The sequence below is a fragment of the Colius striatus genome, chromosome 1 (genome assembly GCF_028858725.1).
Source record: "Colius striatus isolate bColStr4 chromosome 1, bColStr4.1.hap1, whole genome shotgun sequence".
In the NCBI taxonomy this organism is placed as follows: Eukaryota; Metazoa; Chordata; class Aves; order Coliiformes; family Coliidae; genus Colius; species Colius striatus.
This window is the reverse complement of record NC_084759.1, coordinates 57,746,182-57,760,114: the sequence shown is the minus strand read 5'-3', so window position 1 is coordinate 57,760,114 and position 13,933 is coordinate 57,746,182. Positions and strand designations below refer to the sequence as shown.

Sequence of the window (13,933 nt, the reverse complement as noted above, 5' to 3'; positions counted from 1 at the left end):
CTTCCAACTAATCATTTACTCTGGATAAGACATTTTGTAAGGAATTAAAATTTAATTTTTAATGACAAAATTTTCTACAGAAAATAGTAGACAAAAGCTACTATAAAGGGATAATCACAATCCGTAGATTAATGGTAAAGGCATCATTTTATCACCTAGTAACCTTACCCATACATGCTACAATTGGAAGCAAGTCAGGATAAAGATTTTGTCATTCTGGGACTAATACACTGAAATTAATTATACAGTTAAATTTGCTTTTGGTACCATTAAAATCATAACTGATGAGATGAAGCATACTGAAATCAAACCAAACTCTCAGCTAGACTGCTCTTCCTGGCGTAATGTTTTAAATTTTCAGGGGTTAAAATTTTCATATAAGTTTCTTTTTTAATTAAAAAACAGACCTAGGAAGAATAATCATCTGATTGTATTGCTTTTCAGTCTGTTATAAAGGAAAGGTAGTTATTAATATAAAAGATATTCTGAAAAAAACACAAACAGGAAATTGTTGCATAATTGCCTAGATAGCATACATCTAGGCAGTAAATAGTGCACTTCAAAACAGATAAGTGGAAAATAAAATGAGAAATAAGCAACCCCGTCTGTACTCAGGCCTACAGATTCTTCATCACCTTTCTAGCCTCCTGTCCAATCTATTTTTATATAACCACATGTGAAACTTTTCTGTGTCCAAAAGGCCAGATTAATTCTTATGACAAAGATCATTGCTTCGAAGACAATTAGCAAAAGAAAACAAAATCAAAATGTTTATTTGGCTTTTCTGCTTAAATTATGATAATAGTTGTAATAATCACAGTCCTGCAGCCAGCGTTACACAGCATCAGATGGCAGCATCTTAAATGTATTCATTTTAGATTCCAAATGCAGACATCGGTTCTCACTGTTGCAGATTTATCCCCTATTCTACAGCTGCTGGTGTTCAGAAAGCCTGATGTGCATTTTAGTGCTGTCGACTGGATAAGATTATATTTGAAGGGAAGCAGCACCATCTATTGCAGCCTGATAGCTTAGCTCTAGATCATATAAAGAACAGAGCTGGTCTCAGCTCGGTTTTAAAGCACTTATTGTACTTACTTTACGAAGTTTTTCCCAGAACAGCTTCAAATGACGTTAGAATCTCATTTTGTATATGATAAGATACAGGGACAGGGGACTGTGACATGTGTGTATGTGTCTAATAAAAAGGCACATCTAAGAGACATACCTATTTACAAGCTAAGATAAAATGACAGCATAAGCCTAGATCTGACAAATTGTTGCTTTTAAATGACATAGTTGAAGTTTTCAATTCTGAAGTAGGAGGACAGTCAAAAGTTAAGAATATATTTTACCTAGGAGATATTCTCTCAAAATTTGCTTTCAAAAGCAGTATTAATGTAGATGTACAGTACAGTATGTTCTTCTAATGACAGTGATATTGTCATCCATCTATACTTCTGATTCTTCTCTTTTTCCAGACTGTCTACAAAGCCTGGCTCTGTTCCCAGTATTTTGAAGTCACACAGTTTCACTGCAGCAACAGAATTCCTTGCAAGCAATACTGTTTGGAGGTTCAGACGAGGTGTCCCTTTATATTACCAGACAATGATGATGTCATCTATGGAGGACTATCAAGTTTCATCTGTACAGGTATAGTATAGTAAAGTTAATTTCACTTGTTTTCATAAGTCTAAATGTAAAGGAGAATACAAATAATATTTCTTCCATTAGGTCTAACTATAAGATTCTGAAAGGATTCCTCATCAAAAAGATTTGTTGAAGATGGTAGGATATGAGCACAGATTTAGTAATGCACATGTAAACTACAGCTTGACACAACCATTAACATTACGGAAAAAAAATTAGAAGACATTTTTTCCAGGTTTTTTTAATACTTAATAATTTGGTGGAAGATTTTTGTTGTTCCATGTCATGCAGTACTAAGAGAAAAAAGGCTCTGTGCCACAGAATTTTCAGAAAACAAAGTGAAAGGCCAGTCCAGTTTTAAGTATATTCATCTCTCTTTACCTGCATTCTTATGTCAGATAAAAGAGAAATCTGAGACAGCATTCAAAACTGTGGCAGCTCTTGAAAGGTAAATGTCTAAGGAAAAATATTTCACTAGTGAAGAATTTTAAGAACTACTTGTTCACCTGTGCAGAATGGATCTTTTGGTCTCTTCTTAGATGTTGCTACACTCCTTGAGCATTTAAGTTTTAAAGGATGTTGGTAATATAGGTCTATGCATTGACTGATAGAATGATTTAGTTCCTTTTACACTTCATTCTGCTTCAAACACTGTCCTGGAATGATCCAGAGAGGATACGGTAAGCAGAAAATGCTTTTAGTACATATCAGGTAGCTCAGATACTTTTTTTTCAGGACTGACTGGGAGTCATTCACACAAAATTTCAGCATATATCAATGTTATCTGCAGATTTTTGCTGCCTAGAATATCATCCAAGAATCTTGAAAAAGGTAAAAAAAGTATTTCAGCATTTAGATTATTTGACAATCTGGTCCAAATACCTGAAATTAGACAGTCTCCATCTTAAATTAGGATAAGCTTGACACTAAATGACTTGCCCGAGATAAGGTACTTAAAACCAGAGTGAAATATAAAACGCTATAAATGTTCTATACCATCTCAGAGGCAGGCATCTTTGTAGCAAGTCACTTCATCTTGTACCCTGTGTAGGTGGGTTCTAGGAACAATATATTTACTGTATTTCTTCTTGAAGATTAAACTTGTTGCAAATGACTGGGCAATATTCATCCATGTGCAAAAGACAATATAATGAAATGTAAGCTGAGTTAAAATTTGGCTGTCATCAATAAGATAATGGTGCTTAACAGTCCACTTCAATGCATTTCATTAGTATTAATAGCCTTACAATATGCATATACAGTAAGCAAATAAGTATTATTTTCCACTTTAGCAAAGGACAGTAAAAGATGAAGTGAGAGATTTACAACATTTTTATTTACAACAGGTATACAATATATACACACGTTTGTGTCTGCGTTTACACACATATACAATAACAAAGAACAAACAAACAATAAACAAAACTGTCTTTGTAATTATTTCAGAAAATTTCTTAGGAAATATAAATCCACTTCTTCATTTTCCCAGTGTCTCTCCAAGTCCAAATTCATTCCTCAAACACACAAAGTAGATGACTTTGCCAAGATTACTGACAGTTTCAGAGTTTGGGATGAAAGGAAGATTTAGGGAAGGATTAAACTCTTTTTATTGCAGGTATTAGTAGCGTGGTTATCTATACATAAACTCTGTGACTAAGCTCTCACTTGAGTCACTGAAGATCTGATGTAATCACTGGAGCTAAGAGTTAGCCTAAGTAGGCATCTGCACCTGAGGACCTGATCAGCTCTCTATTCCCTGCTATCAGAAGCTGGCTGCACTCTGCTGTAGCTGCTGTTATTCACCAAGGTCTTATTGCAGACATTTAAAATCAGGATGCCCTGAATTTCATCTCAGCAGTCCACTCACAAATATTTGCTTGAAATTTCTGTCTTCTCAAGTCAAGACCCTCATCATCAGAAGAACAGACTTTGTATAGATCCCTAGGAATCAGCATGCTGACAGTAGACAGCTGTGAGGAAGAGAAGATGCTGAGGAAATGTACAAGGCTGTAATTCAAAACTTTTCCTGGAGTACACACCCATTGTCACCATCTTATTTATCACCAACTGGTTGTAAGAGCACTTCCTGCTCACTAAACAATGGAAGAAATTAGATTAATATCTGCTTTGTGGCTAAAGAATTACACTGTTCTTCAGCCTAGTGAAAACAGATTATTTCATGCAAAGTACAGTGAGTTGATCAGCAGACAAAATATTCTATCTTAGCATAGCTTGTGGCTCGACAATTAACTTGAACTTCTTTTGCAGAAAAGTAGTTGAAAGCAGGTCACCCACATCTTGAGATACCTGTTCTCCTGCTGCACTTTCTGTGAGCTTCTGTCTGGCAGATATATTCTGACATTTCTGGTTACTGATCCTGCCCTTCTTGGGGTGGATGAAATTCATTGGCAAAACCCAAAGAGTCAGGTCAGAGGTATTTTGATTTGATGTTTAGGTGTTACAGCTGGTTGTCTGGTGTCTCCATTAGACCGAAGTTCACTGTGAAGCTGGTTACCTCTGTGCTCTGCTACAGGAAGCACAGCAGGAGCAAACTTTGTGTTCAGGGATTCCTCATGAATGGCATTTTGCCACAGCCCGTCACTCATTTAAATTAGGATTGCACATCTCTGCTGCTCCTGACTCTTATGGTATCCCATGGAGAGAAATGCTACAGGTCCTTTCTTGCAATTTTGACTTGCATTTTCAAAGAATTCCAGCAGGAACTGAATTATGTCAGTGTGATTTTTTTTCCCCCATGAAACTAATGAAAGAAGACTAGCTGGCTATACAAAGGAACACTGTTAATTTTAAAATATTGGCTGGAGAAAAAAAGCAGCCCCTCTGCTTATAAGATGATTTATCTGTGAGAAACATCAAGGATTTGTGGAATCTAACTTCTTTAATAATGTTTTAGAAGCAATAGTTTTATAATAAGGGCTTCCTCCTCTCCATGGTAACAGACTGTTTCCTCTAAGGTCCAGCAGAGATTTAAGTTAATGAAAAGACAGAGGATTGATTTCTGTAAAACATTTCAATACACTGTGGAAAGCAAGTAACAGGAAAAAGGTTAGTACTGATTGCTGGTTTTATTTGATGTTGACAACAGCACAGGGGGCAGGATGTACATATCAACATTACCGGCTGTTTTCCATGTGTAGCTGGGTAGGAGGCTGGTGTAGCTTCATGTACAGGGCAGGGCAGGGGAATGGCAGCACTGGCAGGGAACGTGGAAACCACAAACTCTTTTTCATTCACAATATAATTTTCTCAAGGTTGGAGGCTGTATAAAAAGAAAAAAAATTACTTCAATCCATAAAAAAAATAACAAAGGTCTTATGCTTCCTTGGAAGATCCATATGATAAGAAAACAGCATAGATCTGTCAGTCTTGTTATCTATGACACCATTAAATTAAAAAAAAAAAAATCAAAACCAAACCAAAACCAACCCAGAAAACCAAATATTAAATTTATAATGTGAATTAATAATGACTTCTTGGAAATTCCTGAAGGACTGGTATAACAAGTAAGAGCTGCTCTGGCTTAAGAATGTCTTACTTAATTACCTCTAACTAAAGTAGACAGTGGGAAAAGGAAAACGATTGCTACATTAGTTGTGTGGAAATGCATGGGAGGATGTGGGACAATTGCAGTGTGAAAGAAAGTGCTTGGATAATTAATGAAAACAATCAGAATCCCAATAAGTTTCTGATTGTAGAAGCAGACAGATAGAAAGAAATTTGTTTGTCACTCTTCCCCCATTTCTTCTAGGAAACAGAGAAAGAAGTTGGTCTTTTCATCAGATACTCTTCTGGAACATTCTGGTTTGCTTTTGGTTTAGATCTTTGGAGTTTATATCCATATGATTTAAGTTTCCAGTGTTTTTCTCCAGATTTTCTTTCTGCAGCTCAGATGTCTAGAATTGCCTATGTAAAACAGAATCTTAGTTAAGGGAGATAATAATAGCATTTGAGTATTCATACACACACAGAGCAAACGACAACGAATGTGTCCCATGCAAATTTTCAGGTAAAGGTTTTTAATTGCGACTCCTATGAAAACAGCTTGCATACTAGTGGGATTGTTTTCTTTCATAGATGTAGTCATATTTTTTTTTTTTTTTTAACTAATGTGAGTGTAACTTGTGGAAAATTTCTTTCACGTGTGCTGTTTAAGTAAAACAAGAAAGCTAAAAGATGTATGTCTGTATGTACAGAGCATTGGGAATAGGTTGGTAATAATTCACAAGTCCAGCTTTTCCCATGATTTCCAAAGTAATGTAGTCCACCAGCTGACCTAGGAACTGGTCCAACTGTTTGTGTTTACCTTACTGCCATCTCTCAACAGAGAGAGAGAGAGGATGCAGAGACCATAAATGTTTTCTTTACAGCCAAAACTATTCATTCAGACCTACAATTTGGTTGACCCAGAAAACACAGCAGTTCATTTTCCACCAAAAGAGCAGTAAAGATGTCCAAAGAGAGTGGAGAAATTCTTAATTTTCCTTTGCCCACATGGCACTTCCCTGATGAGTCAGGATATGGCATCAATGTCAAAGTGGCAGTTGCAGCCACTTTAGCAATCTAGTTTAGTAGCGCAAAGTCCTGTTCATATTCCTTGCTGTTTGACATGCACTGGGAAGATGTCTTAGAGGATATCAACTGGGTTCCTTTGGATTAAACTAAACTAGAGGACTACATCTAGCACATATCAAGCAGTAATTCACATTGAATCTCTAGAATGAGATGAGCTAGAGTGAGGTAAAACCTCACCAAATGCATTTCAGTTGCACAAGATACTCAGTATTAGCTGTCATAATATAGGTCTTCTCCTGTTGCCCAAAACTATTTGTTAATATAGACATGGCCTATCCTGGCTTCTGGGAGAACAGTACCAAAACTGCTATCCATTTGTCAGGTCTGGATCACTTCAGAATATAGAATTAGGACTATCTGTGTTGCTAAGGGCTTTCTTTGCATTGACCAAGAGTTATGGTCTCTTTGTGCTTTGTGGCATAACAGAGTCATTACCCAGTAGTAAGTATCAGGCAAAAACTTCCAGCCATGTGCTCACCTCTACCATAGATGTTGTGGAATTTAATGGAAGTTCCACTGAAAACAAGGGAATGTAGTGAGCAGCAATAAGGCAGAGATGTGTTGCATTAGCTTCTTCCAAAACCAGTATGGCACCCTCTGCTACTTTCTAAGAGCGATGTCATTAGGATGAGTCTTCTTCCACCAGAAAACAAATAAAATTTGTCTTCTCTTCTATACTGAACAGACTTTTGATACTTTTCAATGTAGGAGAAAGTAAGGGGAGAGATGAGTGGATATGTGATTCAGGTGCTTTGAATTGCTCATTTATATTTGGTTCATATTAATGTAGGCTTCTAATTTGTATTCTGATCAACATCTCAGTTGCTTGGAATCCATAGTGTGAATATTATCCCACACATCAATTTTGGGAAAATACAAATAACATATGCTTATGTGATCCATACAAAGTAACACTTCTTCAGAAACTCCTCCTCCTTTAGAGTAAAGGATATTCATCAGAAATAAAATTGACAGTCATGATTCATAGTACACTCTAATATTTCTAAGTGTGTAGTGATAATTATTACAGAGAATTCTCACCAATTTGTAGAAGGAATCTGTTGACTAATGAAGCTCATCAAAGGTACAGGGAATAATTCTTTAAACTACAGTTTCCTCTCAAGGGGCAGGTGTGTGTCTGGGTTTCACCAACAAGTTTAGTTATAGAGTGCCTGTTTCAAAACAGATGCCCTGATTTCAGTGCAATTTGAAAAGCAATTTCATTGAGAAAATATAATATATATAGAATGGATCAAAGTCTATCTTTTCTTTGTAGAACAATTCAAGAAGAGAAAATCTTTGCATTTATATGCTTTATGCTGTTCTGGGCAAACTCATAATTATATATATATATACTTGATTCTTACTCTAAAAATAATTTGTAATAATGTATCATTTGTCTCCTGCCTATACCTTTTAGGAGGTCCTAAAACATCAAACTATTACGCTAACAGAGTCAACGGGACAAATCCCATTTATGTTTGACAAGCATGCTTTAAGTCATTATTAGCTATGGATCTGCTTATAAGGGATATTTAACAAGGTTTTGCATCAGAGTCTGTCAACTAAACAGCTAATCTTTTTGAGTCATGCTCTTCTAGTCTTAAATACTGGGACTTTTCAAAGAATGATTTCCTATATCAGAACAGGTTTATTAGCTGCAAACGTTCTCCTATAAAAAAAACACCTGAACTTTCTGTGGTAACACAGAACTTAGACTTGTATGACACTTTCCTAACATATTACAGTTGTAAATTCTTTTGATTAAAAATTTTACATAATAGAAGTAAAATGAGGGAGCTAGAGAAAGCCAAATGCCTACTTGAAGAAAGTTCTCTACCTTATATTTCAACATAGCAGAGCTAGAAAGGTTTATCGTATAGCTTTGAGAGTCAGCTATTTACTTATTTTTCTGAATTGCAGCAGGTCAATGAGTTTTGCAGTGTTAACACTGATTTACACAAGCAGGAGAAAACTGGTCCTATACATATTTTAGAGAAAACAAAAAAATCCATGCATGATGAAGAAACACAATGAATTTTTCTTGAATGTGGACACATACACACAGGAAAACATTCCAGAAACAACTCTCCAAAATACTCACAAGTATCTTAAATATTATATTAGATCAAATATTAGGAAGAATTTATTTTCCTGTGAGGGTGGTGAGGCACTGTAAGGGGTTGCCCAGAGAGGCTGTGGATGCACTATCCCTGTAAGTCTTCAAGGCCAGGCTGGATGGGGTTTGAGCAGCCTGGTCTAGTGGGAGGTGTCCCTACTTATGGCAGAGAGGTTGAAGTAGATAATGTTTAAGGTCTCTTCCAACCCAAACCATACTATAATTCTATGATTCAGCAATAAAACAAAATTAAAATACAGCAACCCAGATTTCCTCCAATGATTGGAATAAGGTCTGAAACAATAATTAGCCTTTTCAAAGAGCTAAACAGCATTATTCACCAGTTTAAGCATCATCTATTTGATTAAATAATAATTTATTTCCCTTTAAGCCTTCTTCTACATTTCATTTTATTATTTTTATAATATGAAGGTTATAAAATACATGTCTAAACAGAAGCATCATAATGTGTCACAGACACAGCAATTTAGAAATTCAGAGGACCATCTGGATAAGATCAAAGAGTGCTGGCTTTTAGATTAGAAGTGAAATCTAGTCATAAAATACCTAATGTGTTCTCTTGCCTTCTGTAGTTGAAAAATGTTAATATTGAAGTCTCAGAAATAATTCCTCAGAAAGACAAATGTCATGCAGAGTGTTGGCATTCACTGATATATGATGTCACTGCTGAATGGATCACTCTTGGCAGATGTTATTTGCTTTGGGCTTCAAAATAAAATGAAGCATTCAAAACTTCTGACATATTGCATCCACATATCTGATTTTTCCTTCTAGTTCACATTCTTTTCTTCAAACATGAAAAGCTTGATCTGACTCTCAAAATGAAAGAAATTTGTGTTAAAAAAGATTAAAGTTTAGAGTTCTACGGAAAGAAAATCAAGAAAAAAACATACCATACCATAAGACCAATTTTATTTCTGCGACTTTTCCAGCAATGAAAAGAAATATATCAAACAGACCAGCTTCTTTTGGTGCAGAATTCTGTGGCTCCGTAACTCTTTCTGTAGCAAAGAAACCAAGAAGTGAGACAAGCCAAACCAACTGCCATGGATCCAGATCCAGCTACAAGTGTAATACATACTAACAGTGCTGGGGTGAGACGTAGAAACGCAGCTACCTCTTTTGCCCTCTGATTCCTGTGTAAAAGAAACGCAAGTGCTCCGGTAGAAACCAGAGCATTCTCTGTGTTACCTGGTGATCTAGCTGATCAGTAGATCATATCTGCATAGTGATTTTTTGTGATTTTAATTCTTGTATAAGAACATACTGCAGCTCGCTGCTTTTCTCCCAAAACTGTTTCCGTATAAAATGAGAATTATGTTCACACTGTCATTACTTTTTCTTTCAGTATGATTCAGCTGAGCAGGATACATTGTATTTATCCAGAGCTATGTTTCCATTAACATAATCTCAATCAAATAGGTAACCTTAATTCTAGCATCAGCATTAGTAACACACTCCCTACACCTATAAGTGCTGTGCTGATCATCAAAATGCTATTTGCATGTGAAAAAATCTGTCTGGTTACAAACCAAAGTTATTACAAAGTTATTATTATTAAAGCAGAGTTATTACGTGACCTTCATGAGTGATTGTATGTCTGTCTGGAGAATGGTTTGATACCAGAAAGTATCCTGACAAATTCTAGATCCTTGATTAAGATAAAGACTGTCCATATGCACTAAGATTTCTGCTGGTGAATGCTATGAAATGGAGACACAGATCTGGGAACTGTAAGAGGAAAGTAAAATGCAATGTAGATTTCAAAACAGTAAGAGCTGGTAAGTCAGTCTCAGAAGTTTAAACAATCCCATGCACCAGTATAGGCTGGGGGTTGACCTGCTGCAGAGTAGCTCTGCAGAGAGAGACCTGGGAGTCCTGGTTGATAAAAAACTAACCATGAGCCAGTAATGTGCCCTCTTGGCCAAGAAGGTCAATGGCATCCTGAGGTGCATCAAGAAGTGTGCATCAAGAAGGGAGGTTCTCCTGTCCTGATGAGGCCTCATCTGGAGTCCTGTGTCCAATTCTGGGCTCTCCAGCTAAAGAGAGGCAGGGAGCTTCTGGAGAGAGTCTAGCACAGGGCCATCAAGATGATCAGGGGACTGGAGCACCTTCCTTACGAGGAAAAACTGTGGAACTGGGGCTGTTCAGACTGCAGAAGACTGAGGGGAGACCTCACTAATACTTAGAAGTATTTGAAAGGTGTATGTCAAGAGGATGGGTCAATACTTTTTTCTGTAGTGTCCAGTGACAAGACAAGGCGTAAAGGAACACAAAAAGTTCCACTTAAGGAAAAACTCCATTACTGTAAGGATGAGGGAGCCCTGGCACAAGCTACCCAGGTAGGGTGTGGAGTCTTCTTCTCTAGAGGTTTTCAAAACCTGCCTGGACGCATTCCTGTGTGACCTGATGGAGGTGAACTTGCTTTAGCAGGGGGATTGGACTAAATGATAGCTAAAGGTCCCTTCCAATCCCTACCATTCTGTGATTCTAAGAGGATGGAAGTCCTGGTGATTTGGTGCGTAAAGATATATTTTTCATTTCTTATCCCATACTCTGTGTTCTTAAAAAATGTTTTGACAAACGAACAAGCAAGTTTTTTCTGCTGGATTTTCCAAGGCTGCTGTAACCATCTTTCCAATGTTTCTGATATGTTATGAGTTTTTAACCTTCTGACTGATTAGATCTACAATTTCAAAACTAATGCTTATAGCTACAAACAAGAACATGGTGAAGCAGAATCATGACATTTTATTATTTCTGTGCAAAAGCTCAGACTGACTAATCTATACATTGTGCAATGGTCTTATGAATATTGTTGCTATGGTTAACTGATGTTTAAATATGGAAACGTAAATTCAAAATATAAATGAAGTGGCTAAACTGAAAGAAAGAGGAAATGTTATTTTGCAATAAGGAACAAGTTCAATGCAGCTTTGAATGTGGAGTAGCCTTCAATTTATTTTTAATTCAGTAAGTGTATACGAACTATTTAAATACCTTTTGATTGCCAACTTGTATCTATCGGATTTGCTAACATATATATAAGAAGTCTGGGTTTTTCTATAACAAGAAAGGTAGGAAATGGAGTTTGAATATTAAGTAAGCCTCAGAGTGATCAAAGCACTAATCATTCTCTGTATCTCGAATTACCACTAATACTTTGAGATACTACAGTCACAGAAGTAAAATAGTAAAATATAGTAAAACTATTATAATTTTAGTAAAATAGTAAAACTATTTGGTTTGGGAGGGACTTTGTGTATGTCAACATGTTAAAAACACAACACACACAAACAACAAAAGATGAATCTCAGAAAATACGGTTAGTAATAAGACTGCTTTATTATGCCTGCACTAAACAACTGTCCACAAGTTCCAAAATGCAATAGTTTCTCTTAAAAATATGAAATACATTCAATGATGATCTGTGAGAGATTAAATAATTTTCAAGCATTGGTACATTGTCTTAAGTACTTGACTGAAGAGGGGCAAAAAGACCTTATTTCCTAAACCAATCTCATTCCCATACCTTTAAAAATTTGATTGAATCCAAAACCAAATGCAACTTTACTTGGACTCATGTATAACACAGTACACTGTTGAGTCAACTAGGTAAAAAAGGGCCAGTGTAAGTTTAATCTGCATTTTAACATGCTCAGCATATCTAATTCACTTTTTGTTTAGTTGCAATTCAATATTATGGAAGTAGGAATGAAAGAGTTCAGTTTTATTTTATTTTCAGATGTGTTGCTTTTCTTTAAATGTAAGCAGCCTGGTGCCTGGATCTTAGAGCCTTAATGCTTAAACTTTTAGATATTGCTTTTTGAAAGTAATGTAATCACTGTAATACTTTAAACAAATAGTAGTCCTTGTTCAAAGAATTAATTAATAAATTATAACAATTATATCTTTCAAAATCCTTACTCTAATATTTCAACACAGATAGGTTTTTTTCTAGTAAAACCTAGCATTATTGTAGAATAATTCTTAACTGTAAAATTTAGTCTAACATCAGTTTAAGTGGAGGAAATATGTTTGTCCATTACGTCAGACATTCTTGTATTTCACCATTAGTTAAATAGCCTAATTAGATTTCATTAATTTATCAAATAAGAGGATACATGAGACGCAAACAGAATACTCATTATGTTACTTTCCTAGATATTAATGCAGATAGCATTGACAATTTCCCAAAAAGACGGAATTCCTCTAATTATTCAAAAATTCATACTCAAATCAGTCTGTGGAACTCAATAAAATTCCAAAGGTAGAAATGGCCTAGATGTATAGTCAGAAATCTCAAGGCATCCACTTATTGCGTGGCAAAGAAAGATTGTTCTCACCTCTGGGATCTGCTGAAGAGAATGTCAAGCCTGAAGAATTCAACTGAGGTAGCATAAACAAGTAGACTAATAGCTCTATTTGGAATCTGTTGCAGTGAAGATTTTGGATCCATATTGGTTTGACAACTTATATTGTCAGTATATCAGTTATGTGTTTTGTAATACCTCTTGTTTCATGGGCAGTCATAATACTGGTATATTATATGAGAGATAATTTCAATACCTTTGCAAATTCTGGGGAAATGACCAATTTGATTAGTTGTTGCTTCATCATTTGTTGCTCCTTCCCAAAAAGGAAGAATTCAAATACCCTTATAATTTAAATATCAATAATTACTTTTTAATGCCTTTTCTTTACACAACCATGCTCAGTGTCATACTTCTGTGGAACGATCTTTTGATGTTGCTTTCTATTAGATAATGAATATCACTTCAACAATGCAAAGTATATAAAATGTTAAATGTTTTGAGGGCATTAGTCTCACATTAGTACGTTTGATAACTTAGACTAAACTATTCCTTTGAGCTACTAATTTCTGACAATCTTTTTGTGCCTGATGTTTACTTTTGCTTGTGTTTTCCCTACAGGGCTCTATGAAAACTATCCAACCAATGCAGAACCAGAATGCTGTGATGTCAGATGGGGACGATTATCAGATCATCAATCCAAAGGGACTATAAAAACAAGTGGCTCAACAATGTGTCACAGGACATCACTCACAGTTTCATCAGCATCAAGACTGTGTAACAGCAGACTTAAACTGTGTGTTCTTGTATTAATTCTCTTACATACAGTACTTACAGTCTCAGCAGCACAGAACTCAACAGGACTGGGCTTTGGAGGCATAACAACTTTGGAAGATAATTCAACCAATGAAGAATAAAAGAAAGGATTCATCTTATATGATAGAAACAAAACAGGCCCAAATGACTACAGTAAAAAATAGCAAAGACTGAGTGCTTTACCCTCAGATCTCTTCTTGAATGACCTTTTGGGTAAAATGAAAATAATGGGCCACTACCCAAACAAGGACACATGAACACAGCTTTTTATTGACTAAAAGGCTGTATGGTGACTTAAATTTCTCACACCATTTTATACACTGTGTTTTAATGTTTGGAGTTTCTTTTTTGTTTGATTTTTGCACTTGTTAATACAGGATTTTATTTTTGGGACGGTTTCTCAAAGCTAAATTAAGTCTTT

General features: G+C 35.7%; 1 protein-coding gene across 1 annotated transcript in view; it reads left to right on the top strand.

Moving 5' to 3' along the window:
• NALF1 (NALCN channel auxiliary factor 1) overlaps window positions 1-13,613 on the top strand; it is a 457,665-nt gene extending 444,052 nt beyond the window's left edge. Inside the window, exons 2-3 of the mRNA XM_061988511.1 lie at window positions 1,482-1,653; window positions 13,318-13,613. Of these exons, the coding sequence (XP_061844495.1) occupies window positions 1,482-1,653; window positions 13,318-13,613 (468 nt within the window). The remainder of the gene's footprint in view (window positions 1-1,481; window positions 1,654-13,317) is intronic.
• The last annotated feature ends 320 nt before the right edge of the window (window positions 13,614-13,933 follow it).